General features: G+C 44.6%; 1 protein-coding gene across 3 annotated transcripts in view; it reads left to right on the top strand.

The window, feature by feature from the left end:
- LOC137558046 (transmembrane protein 272-like) overlaps positions 1-25,898 on the top strand; it is a 55,754-nt gene that overhangs the window by 9,492 nt on the left and 20,364 nt on the right. For all 3 annotated transcript variants that reach the window (XM_068271713.1, XM_068271712.1, XM_068271714.1), the window contains exons 3-5: positions 996-1,055; positions 17,168-17,227; positions 21,016-21,228. In XM_068271713.1, the coding sequence (XP_068127814.1) occupies positions 996-1,055; positions 17,168-17,227; positions 21,016-21,228 (333 nt within the window). The remainder of the gene's footprint in view (positions 1-995; positions 1,056-17,167; positions 17,228-21,015; positions 21,229-25,898) is intronic.

Here is a 25,898-nt window from a genome sequence, read left to right as displayed (position 1 = left end):
AGGCTGACTATTGTTGATTTTATAGAGTTGCGCTATGAGCGATTTTATTGTTCTATTTTACATGGATACTGGATTAAAACCTTTTGACTACTTGTGATGGAAAGCTGCTGATGCCTGGTTATTTTGACATCATACGATAGACCCACCTGGATCTGAGGTGGATATGATCTGGTGAGCGGTTAATATTGCGGGAGAGTCTGCTGTGTGGATACACTGGGCTTGATTCACAAAACGGTGCTAACTGTTAGCACGCTGTGAAAAGTGCTTCGCGAAATTTCACGTGATAACGGTTATCGCTAGCGTTGCGATTTCGCGTGAAAAATGCAAATGAGAATTTTTGCGCGCAAAATACGGTTTCCCGCAAAAACACGCATTTTTGCGCGAAAAGCAGTGCTAACAGCCGTGCTAACAGTTAGCACTGTTTCGTGAATCAAGACCACTGTGTGAATCACGCGTGCATTACCTACCACCTGGGGTGCTTGTTCAATTGCTTATCTTGCAGTAATGCACTATGTGCAGTATCTTTGAATTTTGCAGATCCAAAGATTCTTAGAAGAGGAGCGCTGTCGTTCATTACTGAATATATTTTTAATTCGGCACCTGCTGCAGGCATTAGTGCACATATGCAAACATTGTAACGCCTGCTGCAATTGATAGATTTAACGCACTGCTGCACTATTTTAGCCTAACACACCATGTCATACCTCAACGCAACATGTGCACTCTGAATGGCGCATAGGTTTTTCATTGTATTGCTCTGTTCTGAGATATATATGTTTATAATGCATGACCATAACATCACACTGTGAACCTGGCCGTAGGTGTTGTGAGATCTCTGTCCTGTTGAAGTGGTGGTCAGGTCACTACTGGTAATTTGAGTTTTAAGGTGGTGTATGCAATTTTATGCAATATTTAATATTCAGATTTGAATAAACCATATTAATTTCTGAAAATAAAGCTCTTTTTTTATATTTTGAACTTTTTAATCTTGACAGAAATCATCGCGTTGGTTCTGTACTATTGGTGGTGGCCGAACAATGCAACTTTAAATTCATGTGAGTGAGATTTCCCTAACAGGGACACCATCAAGAATTTCAATCTGCCTTAAAGAGACACCAAAGCGAAACAAATTATGATATAATGATTTGTATGTGTAGTACAGCTAACAAATAAAACATTAGGAGCAGAGACATAAGTCTAATATTGTTTCTAGTACAGGAAGAGTTAAGAAACTCCAGTTGTTATCTATGCAAAAGAGCCATTGAGCTCCACAACTTTCAAAGTTGCAGTGAGCTCTGTCTTCTGAAGCTTGTTATCTCAACTATCAGTCACTTTATTTTCTTTTTCTCTCCAGGGGACAGTTCAAAAGTTCACTGGCCTGCTCTGTAAAATCATTTAGAATGCTGAGTAGTGTGTAAACTGCAAATATTAGAGATTGATGCAATGTTATAAAAAAAAAACTATATAACTGAAAATAAAAATATGAGAATATTTTCTTTGCTACTAATGTTCTAGTAATTATCTGTACTACACAACCAATTCATTATATCATAATTTTTTTTCGCTTCAGTGTCTCTTTAAGGTGGCCACTAATGATACAATTTGCTGAACGATCGATTACGAATGGTTCTTCGTATGAAAGATCATAAATGATCCTTTGGGACCACTAATGGACAAAAATCTCCTAACCAATCCGATCAGATGGATGGGTTTGAACCGAAATTTGGATTGATTTCATTAATCTGATTGCATTTATTAGGACATTTTTGTCCATTAGTGGTCCCAAGCGATCATTTATGATCATTCACATGAAGATTCGGCCGTGATCGATCGTTCAGCAAATAGTATCATTAGTGGCCACCTTTACTCTGGAAATTAAAATCATATTTATTGCTGTGTATGTCTCTGTCTCTCTAGTGGAATTTATTTATTTCTTGCTGTCCTGTGTGACCCAAAATAAAAGATTTGGCTGGAATTGTAATCTCCTGAGTGGAGAAGCTCATTCAGATTCCACAGAATTGAAATTTCCGCATTTCCGATCGGAATTCTGAAAACAGAAATCGGAAAATCCGTTTAACCACAACTTGGCAATTTTAGCCCAGTCAAAGAACTCAGAAACATTTCACCAATCAGAGAATGCAGATTTTTTCAGCAAAAATCAGATCACTTAGGTTATTTTAGAATAATCACATGACTGATTTTTTGTTTTTTTCCGATATCCGTTACACATAGTACAAACGTTCATGGCTTGATAAAGGAGCAAGTCCATCGCTCCGAAACGTCGTTTGTACTATGTGTACCCTGTGACAGTCTGTAATAAAACGTAAAAGAGCTATTGTTGGTGCCGGCTTCACTTCTTTCCTTCTCTGATGATTTATAAAATACTCGAAAATCGTCAAAAACTGAAAATCTGGCATCGGAAAAACAGAAAATCAGAAATTGTCATTGACAGAAATCGGAATTTCTGCAGAATCTGAAGTGAGCATTTCCAACCATCCTGATTCCCTACTCCTGAGTAGATTTGGTCAATGAGATGCAAATAATTCTGATAGAATGTATGGAAATGATATGCAGCATGCAAGCCCACATAATTAGCATATCAAAGACCATCTCTACTCCTGATCATACATGCTAAATTGTATTAAAGGGAACCAGAGAGGATCAAGAAAAGGTTTTATACATACCTGGGGCTTCCTCCAGCCCCATACGCACGGATCGCTCCCACGCCGCCTTTCTCTGCTGCCTGGAGCCGCCGGTACCGGGTCCCGTCATTGCCGCGAGTCGGCCAGTCGGCCGGCGGACGCGGACGATTCTCCGCATCACACGGAGCTCCCTCTATATATGTACGCATGAGACTGCCTACTGGAGGGAGCCCCTGTGATGCGGACAATTGGCCATGTCCGCCGGAAGGGACGGCCCGGTATCGGCGGTTCCAGGAAGCGGAGGATGGCAGCGTGGGAGCGATCCAGGCTTATGGGGCTGGAAGAAGCCCCAGGTATGTATGAAATCCTTTTCTATTTTAATAAACCATTCCTCTCTGGTTCCCTTTAAAGGAACGGCGCTATCACGAAAAATTATAACATTTTAAATACATGTAAACACATACAAATAGGAAGTACATTTTTTTCCAGAGTAATATGAGCCATAAATCACTTGCAACACTTACAGTAGTTTGTAGAAATCTGACTAGTCCATCTCTTCATGGGGGATTCTCAGCATGACCTTTGTTCTTTAGAAAGACACTGCTTGAAAAGGATTTATACAAAGACGCTGGCCAGCCTCCCTTCACACTTCTTTGGCAGTTGGACGGAGTAACTGCCATTTGAAAACAAAGAAAACCCAGAGAATCACCCATAAGGAGATCGGCTAGTCCAAAACTCGTCGGTTTGGTCAGATTTCTACTGCCTATTGTAAGTGACAGTTATTTTCCACAATCGTCACTGCACTAATGGTTTCCACTAGATGTGCTGGAATCGTCTCTGGAGTCTCAAGACACTGCAATTTAACTCCTTAAGATTCGCACCATCTAAAATTCTTTATTAAGTTTCGTTTTTTTAAAAAGGTTACATCATCATAAAAGTCATATGTAGGTATCTGTAAGATGACGCACAGGCGTTTCGGGCTGTCTCAGTCCTTTCTCAAATCATGACAGACCCACATTGAAGAGCAAACCAACACAGAACACTTATAAAGCTTCAAGGAGGACCACATAGGGAACTAATCATTTACATATATACATATTCATATAGTGTCATCCACCAATCACTATTGACCACCTAGTCATTAAGTCTCAGAACTCCACAAATGTTATTAATTCATTCAAAGGCAATCTATGTAAAATAAGGGGGAATTATAGATTGCACACTCGCCAAAAAAGGTTTCACCACATGAAATACAACGGGAAAACCAAAAAGTAAAACCTAGCTCATTGTGTCCAATAAAAATTCAGCCTACAGCGTCCGCATAAGGACTGAATTCCCCCATCCAATCAGGAGGCGCAGCCAGGGGCGCCTCTAGCCAGCGAGAAAATCTGTGGCACCCCCGACCCCATGGCGCCCCCACCATAAAAATAATCTTAATGCGGCAGTATTTCACCGGGAAATAATTGTAATGCGGCATTGTTTCACCAGAAATTACTAATTGCGGCAGCATTTCACCAGAAAATACATGTAAGTAAGAAAATACATGTAAGGAAGAAGGCACATGGGAGGGGGGGGGGGAGCATATGGAGGCACAAGGGTAAGAAGAAGTCACAAAGGAGGACAGAATGAGGCACACAGGGGGACAGAGTGAGGCACAATGGGGGACAAAAGGAGGCACAATTGGGGGCAGAATAAGGTACAAAGGACAGAGAAGGCACAGGAGGACAGAAGGAGGTACACAGAGTGGCAGAAAGAGGTACAGTAGGACAGAAGAAGGCATGAGGGCCAGAAGGAGGCACAAAAGCTGACAGGAGGCACACGGGGACAGAAGGAGGCACAAAGTGGGGGAGAAGGAGACACAAAGTGGGGAAGGAGGCGGCACAATGGGGACAGATTGAGACACAAAGGGGGACAAAAGGAGGCACAGGAGGAAAGAAGGAGACACAGGGGGATTGAAGGTGGCACACAGGGGACAAAAGGAGGCACAATGGGGGACAGACAAGAGCACAAATGGGGGCAGAAGGAAGCACAGGGAGACAATAGGAGGCACAAAGGGGGACAGAAGGAGACACAAAAGGGGGACAGAAGATGGCAGAGGAGGATGTAAGGAGGCACAGGGAGACAGAAGAAGCCAGAGGGGGACAGAAGCGAGGACAGAGGAAGGCGCAGGGGACAGAAGTGGCACATGGGGACTGAAGAGACAAAGGGAGGCACAGGAGGACAGAAGGAGGCAGATTGGGAGTGAAGGAGGAAACGGGGCAGAGGTAGCACCAGGGGACAAATAAAGGCAAAGGGGACATAAGGAGGCAAATAGGGACAGAAGGAGGCACAAAGGGAGACAGAAGGACAGACGGGATCAGACATGGCACAAGGGACTGACAGAGGCACAAGGAGACAGGAGGCAGAAAAGGGACAGAAAAAGGCACAAAGAAGAAAGAAGCTGCCTGCAACTTGCGCTAAATAGATGCAGCAGAAGCAAGTAATAGAACACTCACGGGGTGGAGCTTATACCAGGGTAGGGCTTAATTTGGAGGCGGGGCTTAATCCAGCAAGATGGCACCCCCCAGGACCAATGGCACTCCAGGCAATGGCCTGTACTGCCTATGCCTAGAGGCGCCCTGGGCGCAGCCGTTCCCCACACTATCCACACAGCATAATGCACAGGGCGCTGACCAATAGAAAAGGAGCCCGCAAGGTTATGAGGAGGAATCACCGCCAATAGAAAAAGCGCCGACAACGTCCGCCGCACAGCAAGCAGAGGGACGCGTGATCGGACTTCTCCACATCACGTGTCCCCACTGTCCAATCGCATAGCCACCTACACAGTCCACTGAAAAACCTCAGCCAATGCTTGCCGCTGGGTGGTGAGGCGGGAGTCACGTGATTGGACCTCTCCGTGTCACGTGCTCCCGCCATCCAATCAAGGCATAGCCCACATTATCATCCAAACCAGGGCGGAAGGGCATAGCGGTCTGTATAGAAAAAACAACACGGACACGTGGTGGAACACCATGGGCTCGATTCACAAAGTGGTGCTAACCCAGTTAGAGACTTTAGGCGGGATAACCATTGCACCACGCTGGTGAAAAGCCAGTTTAGGCATGATAAGTTTAGGCATGATACGTTTAGATAAGTTTAGATCGCGTGCAAATTCCCGCACGCAAAGCAGCGCCATTAAACTCTATGCGAAGTGCACTAGACTTTGCTAGCGCAAAACTTTTGATCAGCTGTGCACTGGTGCTTAAACTTATCACGCCTAAACTTATCACACCTAAACTTATCATGCCTAAACTGAGTTTAGGCGTGATAAAGGGCTTTTCACCAGCGTGCTAACTGTTAGCACCGCTTTGTGAATCAGGCCCCATGTGTCCCAGTAAGCGAAATCATACGGCAGAAATAAAAATAAACACCGCATATGCAAATTAGTCATGTGCTTCTGCGAGAAACGGACTGCTAGGGATGCTCGCTGGATTCCGCAGAATTCTGAATTCTGCGATTCCGGACGGAATTAGGTCAATTCCGGTTCCGACCGGAGGAGGAGGAAGAGAGAGAGAGAGAGAGAGAGAGAGAGAGATTTTTCCGACGGAATCCGGAATTCCGCGGAATTTAGTATAAATCCGGCGGAATTTTCATAGCGACGGAATTTAACACTGACGGAATCCGTGATTTCCGGCGGAACGGAATTTGCTGTTTCCGATCATCCCTACGGACTGCACCTCTATCCCTTAGCCATACATTGACAGGAGACATATGAGTGGCAAGATCTAAAGTCGCAGTGACAAGATATTTGTCACAAAGCCTCAAATAAGCCAAAAGGCAATTCTTTACCAGTCACATGCCTCCCATATCAAAAATCATCCCTGTGGAAAAGAGAAAGCAACATCACTATGGAGTTTTACTGAGTCTTCAAATTAAAGTTGTTAGATCATAATCCCTATTAAGACCTTCAGGTTCTAACTGTCAAGTTTGTTTATCCAGTAATTCTCCCTTAATGATAAAAGTTTCTCCCTATTCTCCACCGTATCCATGGAGAGGGGAGAATAGGGAGAATTTTTTATCATTAAGGGAGAATTATTGGATAAACAAACTTGACACTTTAGAACCTAAAGGTCAAAAATCAGGTGTGGTTATAACCAAAAATGGGTGTGGCCATAACCGGATGAGGGCGGAGCTAACTGTAATTGCAAGTGAACCCGGGGTGAGAGTGATATGGAGGCTGCCATATTTATTTCCTTTTAAACAATACTAGTTACCTGGCAGCCCTGCTGATCTAGTTGACTGCAGTAGTGAACTGAATTACACCAGAAACAAGCATGCAGCTAATCTTGTCAGTTCTGACAATATTGTCAGAAACCTCTGACCTGCTGCATGTTTGTTCAGGGTCTATGGTTGAAAGAATTAGAGGCAGAGGACCAGCACGGCAGCCAGGCAACTGGTATTGCTTAAAAGGAGATAAATATGGCAGCCTCAATATTATTCTCACCTTGGGTTCCCTTTAAAAGTGAAATGCAAAGACAGTGGGCCCAAGTTTTGGTGACCCTTTCCCCCGAATATTCACATAATTGTGCAGGTTTTCTCAATAAAATACACATAATGTGAACATATTTGCCCAGAAAATACGTTCAATCATGTCAGCAAATTTGACCAGAAAACATGTGTAATCATGTCGTCAGATTTGACCAGAAAATACGTTCAATCATGTGGCAGATTTGACCAGAAAATATGTGGAATCATGTGGCAGATTTGCCCAGAAAATACATGCAATCATGTCGGCAGATTTGCCCAGAAAATACGTGGAATCATGTGGCAGATTTGACCAGAAAATGCATGCAATCATGTGGAAGATTTGACCAGAAAATACGTGCAATCATGTGGAAGATTTGACCTGAAAATACGTGCAATCCTGTGGAAGATTTGACCTGAAAATACATGCAATCATGTCAGCAGATTTGCCCAGAAAATACATGCAATCATGTAGCAGACCTGGCCAGAACATACACGATACACCTGGCTGCTAATATAAATAAATTTAAAAAAAAACATTTACTCACCTACAGCACAGCAGACCTCCTGTCCGGGCCTCCGTCCGGGCGCACAGCTCCCACGATCCTCTGCAGCCAGCAACTGAAACTCCCGCGCTGAGAGCAGGGATACGGGAAGATGGCGCCCGCAGCCCTGCACTGCGGACTCGAAGTCTCCAGAGCAGGGCTTCGGACGCCATTTTACCTTAGCCCTGCTCTGCTCCTGCTGGAGCTACTGGCTCCTGCTGTGGTGAACTGACACGTCGTCTATTAGATGCCGAAATTCAGTTCACGCTGGAGGGTGCTTTGGGGGTGCTTGGAGAATTTTTTCAGCACCCAAAGCACCCCCCTGGCGCCGCCACTGGAAAGTGGGGACACGTGATGCGGAGCAGTCCGATCACACGTCCCTCTGCTTGCTCTGCATCGGACGTTGTCGGAGCTTTTTCTATTGGAGGTGATTCCTCCTCATAGCCTTGCTGGCTTCTTTTCTATTGGTCGGCGCCCTGTGCATTATGCTGTGTGGATAGAGTGGGGAACGGCTGCGCCTCCTGATTGGATGGGGGAGTTCAGTCCTTATGCGGACGCTGTAGGCTGAATTTTTATTGGACACGATGAGCTAGGTTTTTCTTTTTGGTTTTCCGTTGTATTACATATGGTGAAACCTTTTTGGTGAGTGTGCAATCTATAATTCCCCCTTATTTTACATAGATTGCCTTTGTGGGAATGAATTAGTGACATTTGAGGAGTTCTGAGACTAAATGACTAGGTTGTCAATAGTCCTTCTGTCCTCCTGTGCCTTCTCTGTCCTTTGTACCTTATTCTGCCCCCCATTGTGCCTCCTTTTGTCCCCCATTGTGCCTCATTCTGTCCCCCTGTGTGCCTCATTCTGTCCTCCTTTGTGAGTTCTTCTGACCCTCGTGCCTCCATATGCCCCACAGACTCCCGCCCCCCCCCCCCCCCCCCGATGCCGCATTATAATTATTTCCTGGTGAAACGCTGCCGCATTAAGATTATTCTCATGGTGTGTGTGTGTGTGTGTGGGGGGGGGGGGGTGTGCCATGGCGTCGGGGGGTGCCACAGGTTTTCTCGCCTGGAGTGATAAAGTGGCTAAAGGCGCCCTGCTTCTATGAACTCACCATACTCCTAACAGAATACCTTGGGGTGTCTTCTTTCTAAAATGGGGTCATTAGTGGGGTTCCTATACTGCCCTGGCATTTTAGGGGCCCTAAACCGTGAGGAGTAGTCTTGAAACAAAAATGACCTGTGAAATCCTAAAGGTACTCATTGGACTTTGGGACCCTTAGCGCAGTTAGGGTGCAAAAAAGTGCCACACATGTGGTATCGCTGTACTCAGGAGAAGTAGTATAATGTGCTTTGGGGTGTATTTTTACACATACCCATGCTGAGTGGGAGAAATCTCTCTGTAAATGGACAAATGTGTCGGTACCACATGTGTGGCACTTTTTTACACCCTAAGTGCGCTAAGGGGCCCAAAGTCCAATGAGTACCTTTAAGATTTCACAGGCAATTTTGCGACATTTGGTTTCAAGACTACTCCTCACGGTTTAGGGCCCCTAAAATGCCAGGGCAGTATAGGAACCCCACAAATGACCCCATTCTAGAAAGAAGACACCCAAAGGTATTCAGTTAGGAGTATGGTGAGTTCATAGAAGATTTTATTTTTTGTCACAAGTTAGCGGAAAATGACACTTTGTGAAAAAAACAATTAAAATCAATTTCCGCTAACTTGTGACAAAAAATAAAATCTTCTATGAACTCACCATACTCCTAACAGAATACCTTGGGGTGTCTTCTTTCTAAAATGGGATCATTAGTGGGGTTCCTATACTGCCCTGGCATTTTAGGGGCCCTAAACCGTGAGGAGTAGTCTTGAAACCAAATGTCGCAAAATTGAAACAAAAATGACCTGTGAAATCCTAAAGGTACTCATTGGACTTTGGGCCCCTTAGCGCAGTTAAGGTAGCCATACACTGGTCGATTTGCCATCAGATTCGACCAACAGATAGATCCCTCTCTGATCGAATCTGATCAGAGAGGGATCGTATGGCTACCTTTACTGCAAACAGATTGTGAACCGATTTCAGCCTGAAACCGTTCACAATCTGTTGTGGTGGTGGTTCTGCCGCCGCACCCCCCGCCCGCATGCCCGCATACACGCATACATCACCTGCTCCGCCGGCGCGACTCCAGTCCCCAGGTCTCCGCTGTCTTCTCCGCTCTGGTCTCCAGGTCCGGCATGCTTTACTTCTTCCTGCCCGGCAGGAAGTTTAAACAGTAGAGCGCCCTCTACTGTTTAAACTTCCTGCCGGGCAGGAGGAACTGAAGCATGCCGGAGACTAGAGCGGAGAAGAAGCAGCAGTGACAGCGGGGGCAGTCGCGCCGGCGGAGCAGGTAATGTATTGCCTCTCTATTGCGTCGGTCGTCGGGCACTGGAACACCGCTAGCGACGCGCTCCCTACCCGCGGGTGATCGATGGTAATTTTTCACACGGAGTGATCGACGGGATCGGACGAAATGGATCGAAATTCGGCGTGTAGCGCGAACGATTGGCAGCAGATTCGATCCCAGTGATCGAATCTGCTGTCGAAACGGCGGCAAATCGGGCCAGTGTATGGCCAGCTTTAGGGTGCAAAAAAGTGCCACACATGTGGTATCGCCGTACTCAGAAGAAGTAGTATAATGTGTTTTGGGGTGTATTTTTACACATACCCATGCTGAGTGGGAGAAATCTCTCTGTAAATGGACAATTGTGTGTAAAAAAAAAAATCAAAAATTGTCATTTACAGAGATATTTCTCCCACCCAGCATTGGTATGTGTAAAAATACACCCCAAAACACATTATACTACTTCACCTGAGTACGGCAATACCACATGTGTGGCACTTTTTTGCAGCCTAACTGCGCAATGACCCCCTTTAGGCTTTATAGGGGTGCTTACAATTAGGCACCCCCCAAAATGCAAGAACAGTAAACACACCCCACAAATTACCCCATTTTGGAAAGTAGACACTTCAAGGTATTCAGAGAGGAGCATAGTGAGTCTGTGGCAGATTTCATTTTTTTTTTGTCGCAAGTTAGCAGAAATGGAAACTTTTTTTTTTTCTTTTTTGTCACAAAGTGTCATTTTCCGCTAACTTGTGACAAAAAATAAAATCTTCTATGAACTCACCATGCCTCTCAGTGAATATTTTGGGATGTCTTCTTTCCAAAATGGGGTCATTTGGGGGGTATTTATACTATCCTGGAATTCTAGCCCCTCATGAAACATGACAGGTGGTCAGAAAAGTCATAGATGCTTCAAAATGGGAAAATTCACTTTTTGCACCATAGTTTGTAAACGCTATAACTTTTACCCAAACCAATCAATATAAGCTGAATGTTTTTTTTTTAATAAAAACATGTTTGTCCACATTTTTCGTGCTGCATGTATACAGAAATTTTACTTTATTTGAAAAATGTCAGCACAGAAAGTTAAAAAAATCATATTTTTGACAAAATTCATGTCTTTTTTGATGAATATAATAAAAAGTAAAAATCGCAGCAGCAATCAAATAGCACCAAAAGAAAGCTTTATTAGTGACAAGAAAAGGAGGAAAAATTCATTTAGGTGGTAGGTTGTATGAGCGAGCAATAAACCGTGAAAGCTGCAGTGGTCTGAATGGAAAAAAAGGGTCTGGTCCTTAAAGAGACTCCGTAACAAAAATTGCATCCTGTTTTTTATCATCCTACAAGTTCAAAAAGCTATTCTAATGTGTACTGGCTTACTGCAGCACTTTATACTATCACTGTCTCTGTAATAAATCAATGTATATTTCCCCTGTCAGACTTGTCGGCCTGTGTCTGGAAGGCTGCCAAGTTCTTCAGTGTTGTGGTTCTGCTATGAACTCCCCCTTCCAGGCCCCTTTATGCACACTGCCTGTGTGTTATTTAGGATTAGAGCAGCTTCTCTCTTCTCTCTTATCTTTTACAAGCTGGATAAATCGTCCTCTGAGCTGGCTGGGCTTTCACATACTGAAGAATTACAGACAAGGGCAAAGCTGTTTGCAGGAAGAAACAAGCAGCCTGAAACTTCAGTGCATGAGAACAGAGGGAAAGAAACACACAAATGATCTCTTGAGATTCAAAAGGAAGGCTGTATACAGCCTGCTTGTGTATGGATGTATTTTCTATGTGTGGACATACTGTACATCAACCTACTTCCTGTTTTGGTGGCCATTTTGTTTGTTTATAAACAAACTTTTAAAAACTGTTTTTAACCACTTTTAATGCGGTGAGGAGTGGCGAAATTGTGTCAGAGGGTAATAGGAGATGTCCCCTAACGCACTGGTATGTTTACTTTTGTGCGATTTTAACAATACAGATTCTCTTTAAGGGGGGTAAAGCCCACGGTCCTCAAGTGGTTAATAAAGAATTTTAGATGGTGCGAATCTTAAGGAGTTATATTGTAAGTGACATTAACATAGGAGAAAAGTAATTTGTGGTTCATTTTACTCTGGAAGAAACTTACTTTTCATTTGCATGTATTTACACGTATTTAAAATTTTATGGTATTCGCAATAGTGGAACAATTTTCCTTTATTTGTCACCCTACCATTATTTTGCTCTACTTTCTCAGTAGAGAGCAGTGGGAGAGCCATGTTCACTTTCTTTTAAAAAAAATGCTTGTTACTTGGCTGCTATGCTGACTGTCTGGCTAGAATAGTCCCCTTGAGCAAGTATGCAGATCAGTTGCTCTGACTTTCCTTATCTTCATTCTTGTTAAAAAAACATAACCTATAGAGCAGGGCAAGCCCATTTAGTAGATTGTGATCTACCGGTAGATCACAAATGACTTCTGGGTAGATCCCACACCACCCACCTGAGTGATGTACGTATTGTACTCTCTCTCTTTGGATGAGCTTAGTGCGATATGCTGTCCTGCAATTTTGCACAGCAGTGTAGAGGATTGTATGACGTTGCAAGGTGGGGAGTCATACATTTTGAAGCACAATGTGCTACTTACTGCTGATTACAATTTTGCCGGACACTGAATATGGTATTGTAAGAATGATATTGTGCCTCTATTTGGTCAAGCACTGTTCTATTGGGCTTATTGAGGAGGACTCTATGAAATGCATCTAATTGACTGGGGGCTTGTGGTAATCACTGATGGACTGCTGCTGTCAGGGGCGTAACTAGGCCCCACCGGGCCCCCCTGCAGAATTTCAGAGCGGCCCCCCCTCCCTCCCTGGGGCCGTTTTGTGGGGGCTGGAGGGGTGGCAGCATGAGGGGAAAGCCTTGACCACAGTCGGCGGGGAGAGGGGAAGTTCCCCCCCTCTCCCTCACCTCTGGGCTCTCCCCTCTGCACTCCCCTCCAGCTTAAGTTACAGTGTGGACAGCGGGCAGCGGCAGGCAGATACATACCTTCCGTGTGTTCCACCGCATATTCCTCGCTCTAGTGTCTGACGTCACTTCCGGAAGTGACGTCACTCCCGGAAGTGACAACAGACGCTAGAGTGAGGAGTATGCGGTGAAACGCATGGAAGGTATGTATCTGCCCACCGCTGCCCACACTGTAACTTAAGCTGGAGAAGAGCGCAGAGGGGAGAGCCCCGAGGTGAGGGGGAGGGGGGGGGACTTCCCCTCTCCCCGCCGACTGTGGCCAAGGCTTTCCCCTCATGCTGCCACCCCTCCAGCCCCCACAAAACGGCCTCGAGCGGCTTGTGGTAATCACTGATGGACTGCCACTGTGCATGTGCTGCAGTTGTGGCTTGTGGTAATCACTGATGGACTGCCACTGTGCATGTGCTGCAGTTGCGACTTGTGGTAATCACTGATGGACTGCCACTGTGCATGTGCCGCAGTTGCGACTTGTGGTAATCACTGATGGAACAGTGATCTAGAAAAGATACATAGAGCGCTCCATAGTGTAAAATCATCAAACGATTTAATATGCGCAAGTTAAAACACACTTACAAGATCACAGATGCAATGAAGCTCATAAATAGCCTGCAGGCTATTTATGAGCTTCATTGCATCTATGATCTTGTAAGTGTGTTTTAACTTGCGCATATTAAATCGTTTGATGATTTTACACTATGGAGCGCTCTATGTATCTTTTCTAGATCACTGTTTCTTGCTGTTTACCCTATTGGAGAGCGGCTCCTTGATCACCATCTGATATTTTATGCGGTGTGGACTGTCTATTGGAGCGCTAGACACACATTTTTTCTTTTTTTGGTAATCACTGATGGACTGCCACTGTGCATGTACTGCAGTTGCGGCTTGTGGTAATCACTGATGGACTGCCCCTGTGCAGGTGCTGCAGTTGTGGCTTGTAGTTATCACTGATGGACTGTTGTGGCTTGTAGTAATCACTGATGTTATGGCTAGTAGTAATCACTGATGGACTGCCGCTGTGCATGTGCTGCAGTTGTGGATTAAGGTAATCACTGCTGGACTGCCACTGTGCATGTGCTGCAGTTGTGGATTAAGGTAATCACTGCTGGACTGCCGCTGTGCATGTGCTGCAGTTGTGGATTGAGCTAATCACTGAAGGACTGCTGCTGTGCATGTGCTGTAGTTGTGGCTTGTAGTAATCACTGATGGACTGCCGCTGTGCATGTGCTGCAGTTGTGGATTGAGGTAATCACTGCTGGACTGCCACTGTGCATGTGCTGCAGTTGTGGATTGAGGTTATCACTGCTGGACTGCCACTGTGCATGTGCTGCAGTTGTGGATTGAGGTAATCACTGAAGGACTGCTGCTGTGCATGTGCTGCAGTTGTGGCATGTGGTAATCACTGATGGACTGCCGCTGTGCATGTGCTGCAGTTGTGGATTGAGGTAATCACTGCTGGACTGCTGCTGTGCATGTGCTTTAGTTGTGGCATGTGGTAATCACTGAAGGACTGCCGCTGTGCATGTGCTGCAGTTGTGGATTGAGGTAATCACTGCTGGACTGCCACTGTGCATGTGCTGCAGTTGTGGATTGAGGTAATCACTGCTGGACTGCTGCTGTGCATGTGCTTTAGTTGTGGCATGTGGTAATCACTGATGGACTGCTGCTTCTCATTCTACCCAGTAGATTATTTTTAATTCATAATTTTCTAAGTAGCAAGCTGGAAAAGTGTGGACACTTCGGATATAGAGAGTCAGCATTACAGTCCAGAAAACAGGAGGCTAATCTACGCACTTGGTGAGCAGTTCAACATTCTGAAGCATAGCCAATCCAGCGATATATCTTGTGATCAACTGATTCAATCAATTTCGGCAAAAAATGATCAGACATGATCAAAAATGATCAAACAATCAACAAGGCTGACACCACCAAACGTAAAACAATGCTCTTTTATTTCAGAACATCATTAAAATGACATTCAGCCAGTGTAGAAATAGAGTAAATGTGGCCATGGCCATATTTCTGCTGGCTTAAAACTGATTCTGATTCTGATATTTGTCTTATAAATAGCAGCCATTCACTCTTGTCACCCTGCAACAGATCAGCTGGACGGACCCATTGCAGTAAGTGGGCTGCACCCTCATTGTCTGGCAGCAGATGGGAACTGAGCCTTGGCAAGACAATACAGTCTAATATTCACAATCTTGTCATGATAATAACTAGATTGTGAGCTCCTGAGTGACAGTCACATCATACAATTAGAAAATCCAATTGTACACCAATTTGATATATACGATCGGTTGTCCCGAAAAATTAAAAGCTTTTTTTTGTTTTCAATTGAGAAATCTGATCGAATTTCCATTTTTTTCCAATTTTTTGAGATTAGACATGTTGCAAAATTCAGACCAATTTTATCAAGAATTGTATGGGGTGTGATGGATTGTGAAATTGTATTCAACCAAAATTGTACGTAACTATTCAGTACATTTTTCTCTTGATTTATCTAATCAACCAATTTTTTCGGAGTTTACAATCTTTTATCTTTAAATTGTGCCAATCTCAAAAATACACGTGTGATGTCTCGAAAATTCTGGTTAAAACTGATCAATTGGAAAACTGGATCTGAATGCTCGAACTGAATCAAAATAAAAATTGTATGGTGTGTGGCCACCTTTAGGCTGTGTTCCCACCTAAGCTGAGAACAGATATGCGTCAACTGAAAAAATTTGGCATGCTGCGGGAGCTGTTGACCAGCTTCTACACTGCAACCATTGAGTCCATCCTTTGTTCTTCAGTCATTGTCTGGTATGCCAGTGCGACGGCCAGTGACAAATATAAGCTGCAGAGAGTCATTACCGATGCGGAGCGGATAATCGGATCTCCGCTGCTACCTCTCGATCTCCTCCGCGCTGCTAGGATGAAGGCGAGGGCCACCAGGATCTCTCCCAGTCCCACCATGGCAGTCACTACTTTGACCTTCTCCCATTGGGTCGCCGCTATAGAACTACCCCATCCAAAACCACCAGGCGCAGGAACTCCTTCTTCCCCCAAGCAGTCCGGATGCTAAACTAGGGAAGTACTCATTTGTGGTCAAGAAACCTCTCAGCCGCTCACTTGATGCTCACACCACACGGGACAATACGGCCACGCAGCCAGCTTTTTAAAGCTTTTGATACTTTTTGAACTAAATGACTCTATGCAGGACTCACAGGCTTTCTCATACTGTTGAGCTGCTGGTAAATGTCTATGTACTTTTGCACACCTGTTAATGTATGTCTCGTCCACGTATCTGTTTGCCTGTCTTTTTACTTGCCTATGCCATGTGAACCACAAACAATTCCGAGTACGACTTCCGTCGCACTTGGCGAATAAAACTGATTCTGATTCTGATATTTGTCTTATAAATAGCAGCCATTCACTCTTGTCACCCTGCAACAGATCAGCTGGACGGACCCATTGCAGTAAGTGGGCTGCACCCTCATTGTCTGGCAGCAGATGGGAACTGAGCCTTGGCAAGACAATACAGTCTAATATTCACAATCTTGTCATGATAATAACTAGATTGTGAGCTCCTGAGTGACAGTCAGTGACATGACCATATACATTATGTAAAGCACTGCAGACAATGTCAGCGCTATAAAAATATCCAATAATAAAACAAATAAAGGCATAGCTCCCAACTGTCCCCTTTTCAGAGGAACAGTCCCTCTTTGGGAACTGATCCCTCTTTCCCTCTTTCTTCCTCAATTGTCCCTCTTTCTGGACTGATTTACAGATTTATGTAATATATGTAATTTTTCTACTGAAAAGTGTTTTTAATTGGTTCAAAACGTTATTCCCACCATTTGAATTGATATATTTCTTATTTTTAAATGTTAAAATGAAGAAAAACTAATGATGAGAGGAAAGACCAATGTGGTTTGAATGATAAAACAACATCTTTGGCTTCTAAGTTTTTTGTGGTATCATGATGATGGGCATGATGGGGGCGTGGTTAGAGGTGTGGCAGGGAAATGTCTTATTATAGTGTTTCTCTTTCTTATCTCAAAAAGTAGGACGGAATGATAAAGGGCAACATTTAACTTTTTGATATTTACATTCCAGGTGCCAAAATACTTTTATTTATAGTCTGGATCGGATTAAGCATAGCTATGATTGTAATGGGTAAGTGGGTAAATCTTTTTTTTTCTTACAGATTATTTCTGGTTATTGTTAAAGTGTACCAGTGCAGAAATAAGTAAAAAGTTTAATACATACCTGGGGCTTCCTCCAGCCCCATCTGCCTGGATCGCTCCCACGCAGCCGTCCTCCGATATCTGCAGCTTCGAGAACCGGTTCCCGTCACTTACGTCAGTTGGAGCCAGTCTACGCAGAAGTGCGTCCTCTATGTATCTCTCCAGCGGCTGCTGGAGAGATACGCAAACAGCACATTTCTCTTACGCTAGACTGGCTCCGACTGACGGAAGTAACGGGACCCAATACCAAAGCTACAGGCAGCGGAGGACGGCGGCGTGGGAGCGATGCGAGCGGATGGGGCTGGAGGAAGCCCCAGGTATGTAGAAAACGTTTTACTTATTTCAGCTCTGAGTCACTTTAAGTGATGTATATGCAAAACGTCCAATACTATAAACTGTCTGCTTCTAATAAACAAAATACCTAAATTAGAATTAAGGGGAATTTGTTTTTCTTAATTTTGGAGTAGAGAAAGCTGAGAACTTGTGTTAGGTTTTCAAAGTTGTCTGTGTTCCTGTTGGTGATATTTTCTTTTTTCTTATGTCCTGCTCTGTCCTTGTAACAAAAAAAAAATGAACATAGTACAGGAAGAGGTGATTGTGCTTGGTAATCAGGTTAGGACTGGTATGACTTTGGGGGTGGGGAGGGGGAGGGCATACATGGGGTGATTAGGAAAGAGAAGTGCTAAAAAATAAATAAAATAGGTGGCACCATGAGTGTCAAATATAATGTGACAAGGTTCTAGTGGCTGAGATTTTTAGTGGGTCCCAGTCCACTTCCTGCCTTTCAGTGCCCACGTTGTGTCTGATCTTATCCCGGATTGTATTACAGCTTCCTGGTTTACTCCACAGTATTTCCACAACTTTGTAATACTTCTAACCACTGACAAAGGCAGGGATCACTTCTGAGAGACTGTGGACCCCATGACTGCTGGGAGATGCTGGCAGCCATCCATAACTGCCAGCTGATACTGGGGATCACCTATGGCTACTGGCCACCCATGACTGCTGTTCAAGGTGAGGGTATCCCAGTACCCCCAGTAAGTGATTAAGATGTAGGTGCTCTATAAGTGCTGCCAGTCCACACTGTCACTCACGTGGCAATTGCTCCTGAGTGGCTTCCTCTCTAAGAAGCATTTCCTCTGAACTTGATCTTCTCAGCTGCCCCTCCCCAAAACTGTTGTGCAATCAGTAAGGGAGAGGAAAGAATTGGGAGGCTGTGTCCTCGATAGCTGCCGCTTAGCAAGGAGGAAGCCACATAAGAGCAACAGCTGAATTAGTAAAAGAGTGGCCCTATCAGCATATGTAAGCTACGGAAGCAGCAAATTTGGACGCCCATTAGTGGCGGATGTTTGGGGGCTTCCGTAGGGACCCAATGTATTATCGGTAAAGAGGGGAAATTTGGGAAGGAAGAGTTTTAGTAGGATTATTGTGCTCCTTCACCTCTTCTTCAACAAGTAGAAAAGGTGGTCACTGTGGGGATACCACAGTCACCTATATGACAAGGAGAGACCAGGAGCCAAATGGTGCAGTATTGTGGGGTATCAGATGTTAGATTGTAGTACAAGAATATTTATACTCACAAAGGTGGGTTGCAGTCCCTGTAACCACCATATATTTTCAACGGAAAAATAACCGTTCCCGCTCGGTATTCCAGGTCCTACTGGAACTGGATGGTCGCACTCCTGGTTGGTCCTTCTTGGTTGTAAAAAACACGACACCCGGAAGGTGAACACCTCCGAGGAGATGTAATGTATAGTACTGGGGGTGGAGGTGCCCAAAAATAGGTAATGTGATGAAACAAAAATATGGTGGAGGGAGCGTGTCTTTACCACTCAAGATGAAAGAACCCAACCCACAGGGTTAATGTAAAAAGATTAAATTATTTATTCAGCACGAATAAAAGGACAATGTGTTTCACAGGTCTCAGCCCGCTTCTTCAGGTCAATACAAGTGCCTTTAAAATATGGTCACAAGCATGGACGCCAGAAATCTTGTGCTTGTGACCATATTTTAAAGAGAACCAGAGATGAAGCACCCTCTTGTATTTTACCTTATAAATCAGTGGGAACATGACAGTAAACACCTAATCTGCCCTTTGTTTCATTGTTCTCTGTGTAATCTGACTGTTATCACCTCTGATAAGAATCCCCGACTGAGCACTCCGTCTAGCTTTGCTACAGAAAGATTATAGCTAAGTCTGTCTTCTGTGGTGTTATTTCAAGCCCACGCCTGCCCCCTTGTGGCTCTGCTATAATGACTCAGCAATAATCATTCCCAGCAAAGCCAGATTTAATTGCTCAGTCTGGGATTCTTGTGACTGCTGATAACAGACACTTTTAACAGTGAGGATGAAACAGAGAGCATGGTAAGTGTTTTCTCTAATGTTCTTACTGATATACATGGTAAAATACACAAGGGTGCTTCGTCTCTGGTTCCCTTTAAAGGCACTTGTATTGACCTGAAGAAGTGGGCTGAGACCCGTGAAACGCGTTGTCCTTTTAATCGTGCTGAATAAATAATTTAATCTTTTTACATTAACCCTGTGGTTTGGGTTCTTCCACTATATTTTTGTTTTATCACATTACCTATTTTTGGGCGCCTCCACCCCCAGTTCTTCTTCAACAAGTTTTACTTAGATAAATTAAAGGCCACAAAGGATTAACAGCAAGATAAGAGGGTGTCAGTGCCCCAACATGTAACTGAATTTATATCTGCATAGTCAATTATAATTTAGAACAGTGCCATGGAAAGGGATGGTGCTATATAAATTAATAACAGTAATAATGTGCATACAGTACAACACTTATCATTCTTGACGTTAAGAATGCTGAATACATTTTGCATAATGATCAACATGGTTAAGGTGGTGAATTAACTGCCTATCAACTGCTCCCGTCCACCGGGCGTACATGGAATTTCCAGGGCTGTGGAGTCGGAGTTGGGGTTGGAGAGTCGAGGCAATTTTGGGCACCTGGAGTTGGAGTTGGAGTCGGAGTAGTTGATTTCATAATCTGAGGAGGCAGAGTTGGGAGTCGGATGATTTTTGTACAAAATCCACAGCCCTGTTAAGTATTAGACTAAGGAGTCGGAGTCAAGGAGTCGGAGTTGGAACCATTTTGGGTACCCGGAGTTGGAGTTGGAGTCGGAGTTGTGGTTTCATAAACTGAGGAGTCAGAGTCAGAGTTGGAGTTGGAAGATTTTTGTACCGACTCCACAGCCCTGGGAATTTCAGTGGCGGGTTATTTTGTCGCATGGTGAGCCAAATGATGACCCATCCTGCTGCTGCACAAATTCAGAGGGGGAGGGTATTAAATAGGGTATTAAATACCCGAATCCCCAAATTACCCATGCGCACGGCGCAGACAGTCTATAGCATTACTGCTATAGCCGCACAAAGCATTGTCACTATGGGCAATATGGCAGGCGCCAAAAAATAAATAAACACCTCCGGCTGGGCGCTTGCTAGTGTTCGGTACTGTCGCATTTGAGCACTGCAACTGCTGTGCTCAGACACGACATGAGATGGGTTTTTGCTGCCTTGTAATGCTGTATGTCAAATGTGACATGCATGGTTTTACCAAATGCTGCCATTCCCCTGCATGCAATTGCAGCCAAATAGCGCTTGTGACTCCTAAAAGTAGGATTCACCTGCATCTCATACATGGGAGAGCACCAGCAGTTAATAGACAATCTTGACCAGATTCTTTTCTTTCCTAGGTGTCATATATCAAGACAAATGCCCCGCCCAACCTTACATACCTATCTTCCTGATTGTGATGGCAGCCACACAGTTGGCATCTGTTGCTCTCTTGGGTCGGAGAGACTTGGAACTTGGTTCTGGGACATTTAGCAACATTCCAGTGTTAGAAACTTGCACCTTGGCTCTAGAATGTTTGCTTGGATTATTCAACTATGCATGGCTGATAGCAGGTAAATGTTGCAATTATGTCCTGTTGAGTTTCAGAAGGAAAATAATGTCTCAAAATAAATGTACAGAAGCTACAGCTTTTTTTTTTTTTTTTTTAGCAGGAACATTGTAGAGTTCTGATATGGACAACCGATAAGATTTTTTTGTTTGGGTTGCTGCTCAGACTGTTGCTTTGTGCATTTAGAAGGTGTTGCGCGTTGCTAGGATCCTATGCGATTCGGGGCACTTTTGGGCACTCCAGTCGGAAAATGGGTGTGTCCATGCACCAGAATGTGGGTGTGGTCATAGGTGGAGCCAAATTTACAAGAACTTAACAGCAGTCTAAGTAGGCCTGCCCATCAAAATGTTTGATGAAGCCCCCTCTTCATCAATACAAAAAAAAAAACAACACCATAAAATGCAGCATATGATATCACATAGATAGGCAGTGTCACTTAAACATAACTAAGCAGAATTACCTGGCTTCTGTACTGGCTGTTTCGCTGACCTGCTGCCAGATTGCCTGGCAGTCCCCCCATAGCATTTCCTTGACCTTCTAGTGGACACCCTCCCATGCTCACAGGGGCCTCCCATTGAGGCACCACAACTCCCAGCATGCCCCATAGAAGACCCACAGCTCAATGCATACCCCTATAAAGGCATCACAGCACCCAGCATGGGAACACAGCACCCAGTATGCCTACATAGAGGCATCACAGCACCTAGCATAACCCCGATTGATACACCACAGCTTCCAGCATGCCTGCCATTGAGGCACCACAGCTGACTCTGCCTAGGGGACATCTGGGGCACCCCAGAATAGATTGGGGGCATGTGCAACTGATCTTTGGGGATAGCAACGCCCCTGCGTAATTTTGTCCTCCTCCCGCATGTTGAAGGACTAAATTGGTGCAAAATGGACTGTCGTGGCAGGCATATTTTTGGTAGTTGTGCATTATGTAGATAGTGTAACTCGCGTGTTATACATGTGGCAAATACGCTGCTTGTATAACATGCGTTACTGGCTGACGTAACACTGACCAAGTCAGCGAGTAACGGACGTTATACAAGCAACATGTACTTTATGATGCGTGTATAATAGGAGTTACACTATTTATTTCATGAACGGGGACACTGAGGACCTGTTCAATTGAGAGATTTACCAGGAATTAATTTTTTATCTTACCTAAAATATATGGTAACATATTCAGCAAGTAACAACTACAAAATACTAAAAAAAAAGAGTAGGTGGAAAAGTAATGTCAGACATATTAAGGACATAGAGTACTTTCTATGAAGCAGTCCTTTTTGGTGAATGGCTACCTGTTACATATCGTCAGCTTCATAGACTCCAAAACAAAAAAGGATTTGGGTTAGTACCACCAATGTAGTAAAAATAGTAAAACGCTCTTTTATTCAAGTAAAGTAAAGTCCATAGCAGTATAAAAGTAAGCCAATTAATTCAGCATTGATAGTCCAAGGTGCAGAGACTGCAGGTCCTAGCACACCTCTATCCCCTTGCATGAGTGCTGCCCCATTGTCTATTCCATAGGCTGCAATACACATTGTGGCTATGGGGCGCCGGGGACCAGAATTTTTGGGACACAATCAGTGCACAGTAGTTGCGCTTAATCGTGTAACCGAATTGTTATTTCAGGCCTGGATTTACATCACAGGAGCCTATAGGCACACATGTCCCGTCACCCTGGACTTTGCCCTTCATAAACCTTCAAACCCCCATCCAACTGCACTGCAAGTGTGCTGGCTGGCTCAGCTGTCACTTTCCCCTTACTTCCCTTGCCCATAATAGGTAGCTACAGGTGCCACTTAATATTCGGTAGCCAGAAGTACCCTCCATATTAAGTAGCTAGAGGTGCCCCAAGTATTAGATAGCTAGAGGAACCTCAATACTAGTAGCTAGAGGGGCCCCTGACTGAAGGGAGATCTCGTCAGTGGAATGCTGAAAGGAGGGTGAATAACCTCACATTTACACTGTGATCAGGACTCTGCAAAGAGAAAGAGGCGCTCTGGGAGGGGAGTGAGCAGCCTTTGCATCTTCAGGTGCCTGTAGGCACGTGCCTATAGTGCCTTATGGTAAATCCGGCCCTGGGCTATTTGGTTGAGCGGCTCTAAATTCGGTACACATATAGTGGTAACAACAAGGGGGTAGGTGTAACGATCGGTGCAACACAGAGAGGATCTGATTACCGGTGATCTGCAGTATCACCGAGAATGCAGAATATACCCGATTATTGATGATCTGCAGTATCACCGATAATCAGATATATCTACTAACCTCTGGACACCTGAGAGAGAAGTGAGTGTTTGGGTGTAACAGTAACACTAGAGGACTGTACCTAAGGAGTAGGTACAGAGGCAGTAAGGAATACTGCACAGAAGTATGCTCCTTCTGTAAGCCTAGACTCTCCCGGGGGAGGAGCTAAGCAGAATGTGGGAAGGACGGAGCGTGAGTGACACCAATGAGTGGGTGTCACGAACAGATCTGGGAACTGCCTCTAACAGTAAGGCTAGTTCTCGAGGTCGGCCAAGCCAGGTCGTCAACACACAGACAGATAAAGTACAGAATCAGAAGGCAGATACGGAATCCAGGAACGAGCAGAGATTGGCAACAGGATATCAGAAATAGCAAGGTACAGAATCAGAGTTCAGGAGGATTAGTCAGGCAAGCAGAAGGTCATAACAAATAATACAGTTCAATATTCCTAACGCTAAGGTGTGAGCTCCGTGATCATCAACACCTTTGGAAACTATGCTAGAACACAGATACTGACAAGGTCTGAGTGCTACCACGTAGTGATCGCAACGCCAGACACCAGAGAAATGACCAGCATCCAGCATATATACATCAGCGCTTCCAGCGCCTCCCCTAAGTGCTGGACCAATGAAAAGTGGTGATAATGTCAGCTGACCAGCTTGGTCAGCTGACCTTCTTCTGGCTGTCATATAAACTCTGCCTCTCAGCGCGCACGCGCGTCATTCTGAACCTGTGTGGACTATCAGTCCCAGCCACACCAGTCACGCTTTGCAATGTCTCTGCTGGCCTGCACGCGGGGTGAGACGCACCGCTATCTGCACATGTGGTGGCCTCCCCGCGCCTGGTCAGACTGTCAGCAGCTGGCCTGTGCGCGCAAACCGCCGCGTCAGACGCGACGGTTTCTCCGCGTTCCGCTATGCCAGCCGCTGAAACAGCCGCCTCATCCTGCGTCCATGCAGCGGTTTTTCCGCATTTCTTCACAGTAGGTTAGTGTTAGGTAAGTAGAGAGGAAGTTAGTTTTATGAGTGGAGACTGGAGGTTAGTGTTAGGCAAAAACAGGGGGGAGTTTAGTGAGAGAAGAGGGAGTAAAATAAAAAGTATTCTCAAGAAGAAGATTCGGTAGTATCATGTGCCAAAAACAATATGAGTTGACAATGAATGCATGCTATTATCCAGCCTGCTTGGGGTTTTAAAAGTATTTTTGATAAAGTGTGAAAATATCTCCTATGCAAAACTTTGGAGAAATGTAAACTTGAGGGGGAAGTGGGGAAGTGGACTTGTATTTACCGGGTCCTTCTTCCAGCCCTTGTAGTCTTTCAGATCCCTTGGTGTCCTCCAGGTCCACTCTGCTGTTCCGTTGTAGAGTCCAAGTAGCGGATGGGTTGCACACTACAGCCTATGCACTGTCCAGCCACACATCTCCTTCATTGCACTCCCATTGCCTGCTTGGAGCATTTTTGTGTGTGCAGTTATAAGTCTATAATATGTATGCATGTGCACAATGCTGAGGGCCCCAGGAGACAGTGCATGTGATGTGGTGTGTGACTTTAATTGGTCTGACAGCAAATCGAGAGCAAGGACAGCATAGCTAGACTACTTAGTAGGCTTCAAAGTGTGGCTAGGCAGATTAGTGAAAAGGAGGTCATGAGGTCACTCCCTACCGGAATGAGGTAAAGTATTATGTTCAGTGTTGCTTACACATTTTTGTATTGAAAATGGCATTTTCGATTTCAAGAACATTTTCTATGGTGAAAATTTGAGAAACATGAAAAATCTTTATTTTTACTGTGTTTTTTTTTATTTTTACACTGATTATGTTCCATAGCTCCTGACTGTCCCTCTTTTGGAGGGACAGTCCCTCTGTCCCTCTTTCTTCCTCTTTTGTCTCTCTTTCAGGACTGATGTCCAGGTCTATGTAAATATATGCCTTTTTCTGCCAAAAATGTGTTTAATTGACTCTATACTTTATTCCCCTCCTTTAAACTGGTATATTTATTTTCAAATGTTAATGTGAAGGAAAATGAACCAGGATAGAAAGGGCCAGTGTGGTTTTAATTATAAATCAACATATTTTTCTTATGAAATCTTTATAGTATGCGTGACTAGGGGTGTGCTAGGGGTGTGGTTATGGGTGTGGCTTAAGTGTCCTTCTTTCCTATCTCACAAAGTTGGGAGGTATGATGTTCTTCTGCAACTGCCTCTGCTCTGCAAAATCTAGGGGGTACCATAGGAAAAAAGTAGAGTTTGGGACTTGGGATTGTACGCAAAGAACCTCCGCTGCTACTGCTCTGCACCCCACGACCAGGCCCCTTAGCCCCCAAGCCCACCCACAATGGCGGGGGTCTCGGAGCCTCGGAGAGGTTTCTCCTCAGCTTGAAGGCCACTATCTATTCTCTGTCCTCATAGTTTAGCTCAAAT

The sequence above is a fragment of the Hyperolius riggenbachi genome, chromosome 1 (assembly GCF_040937935.1).
Source record: "Hyperolius riggenbachi isolate aHypRig1 chromosome 1, aHypRig1.pri, whole genome shotgun sequence".
Taxonomy (NCBI): Eukaryota; Metazoa; Chordata; class Amphibia; order Anura; family Hyperoliidae; genus Hyperolius; species Hyperolius riggenbachi.
The sequence above is the reverse complement of the archived record's forward strand: the minus strand, read 5'-3'. Positions and strand labels throughout refer to the sequence as shown.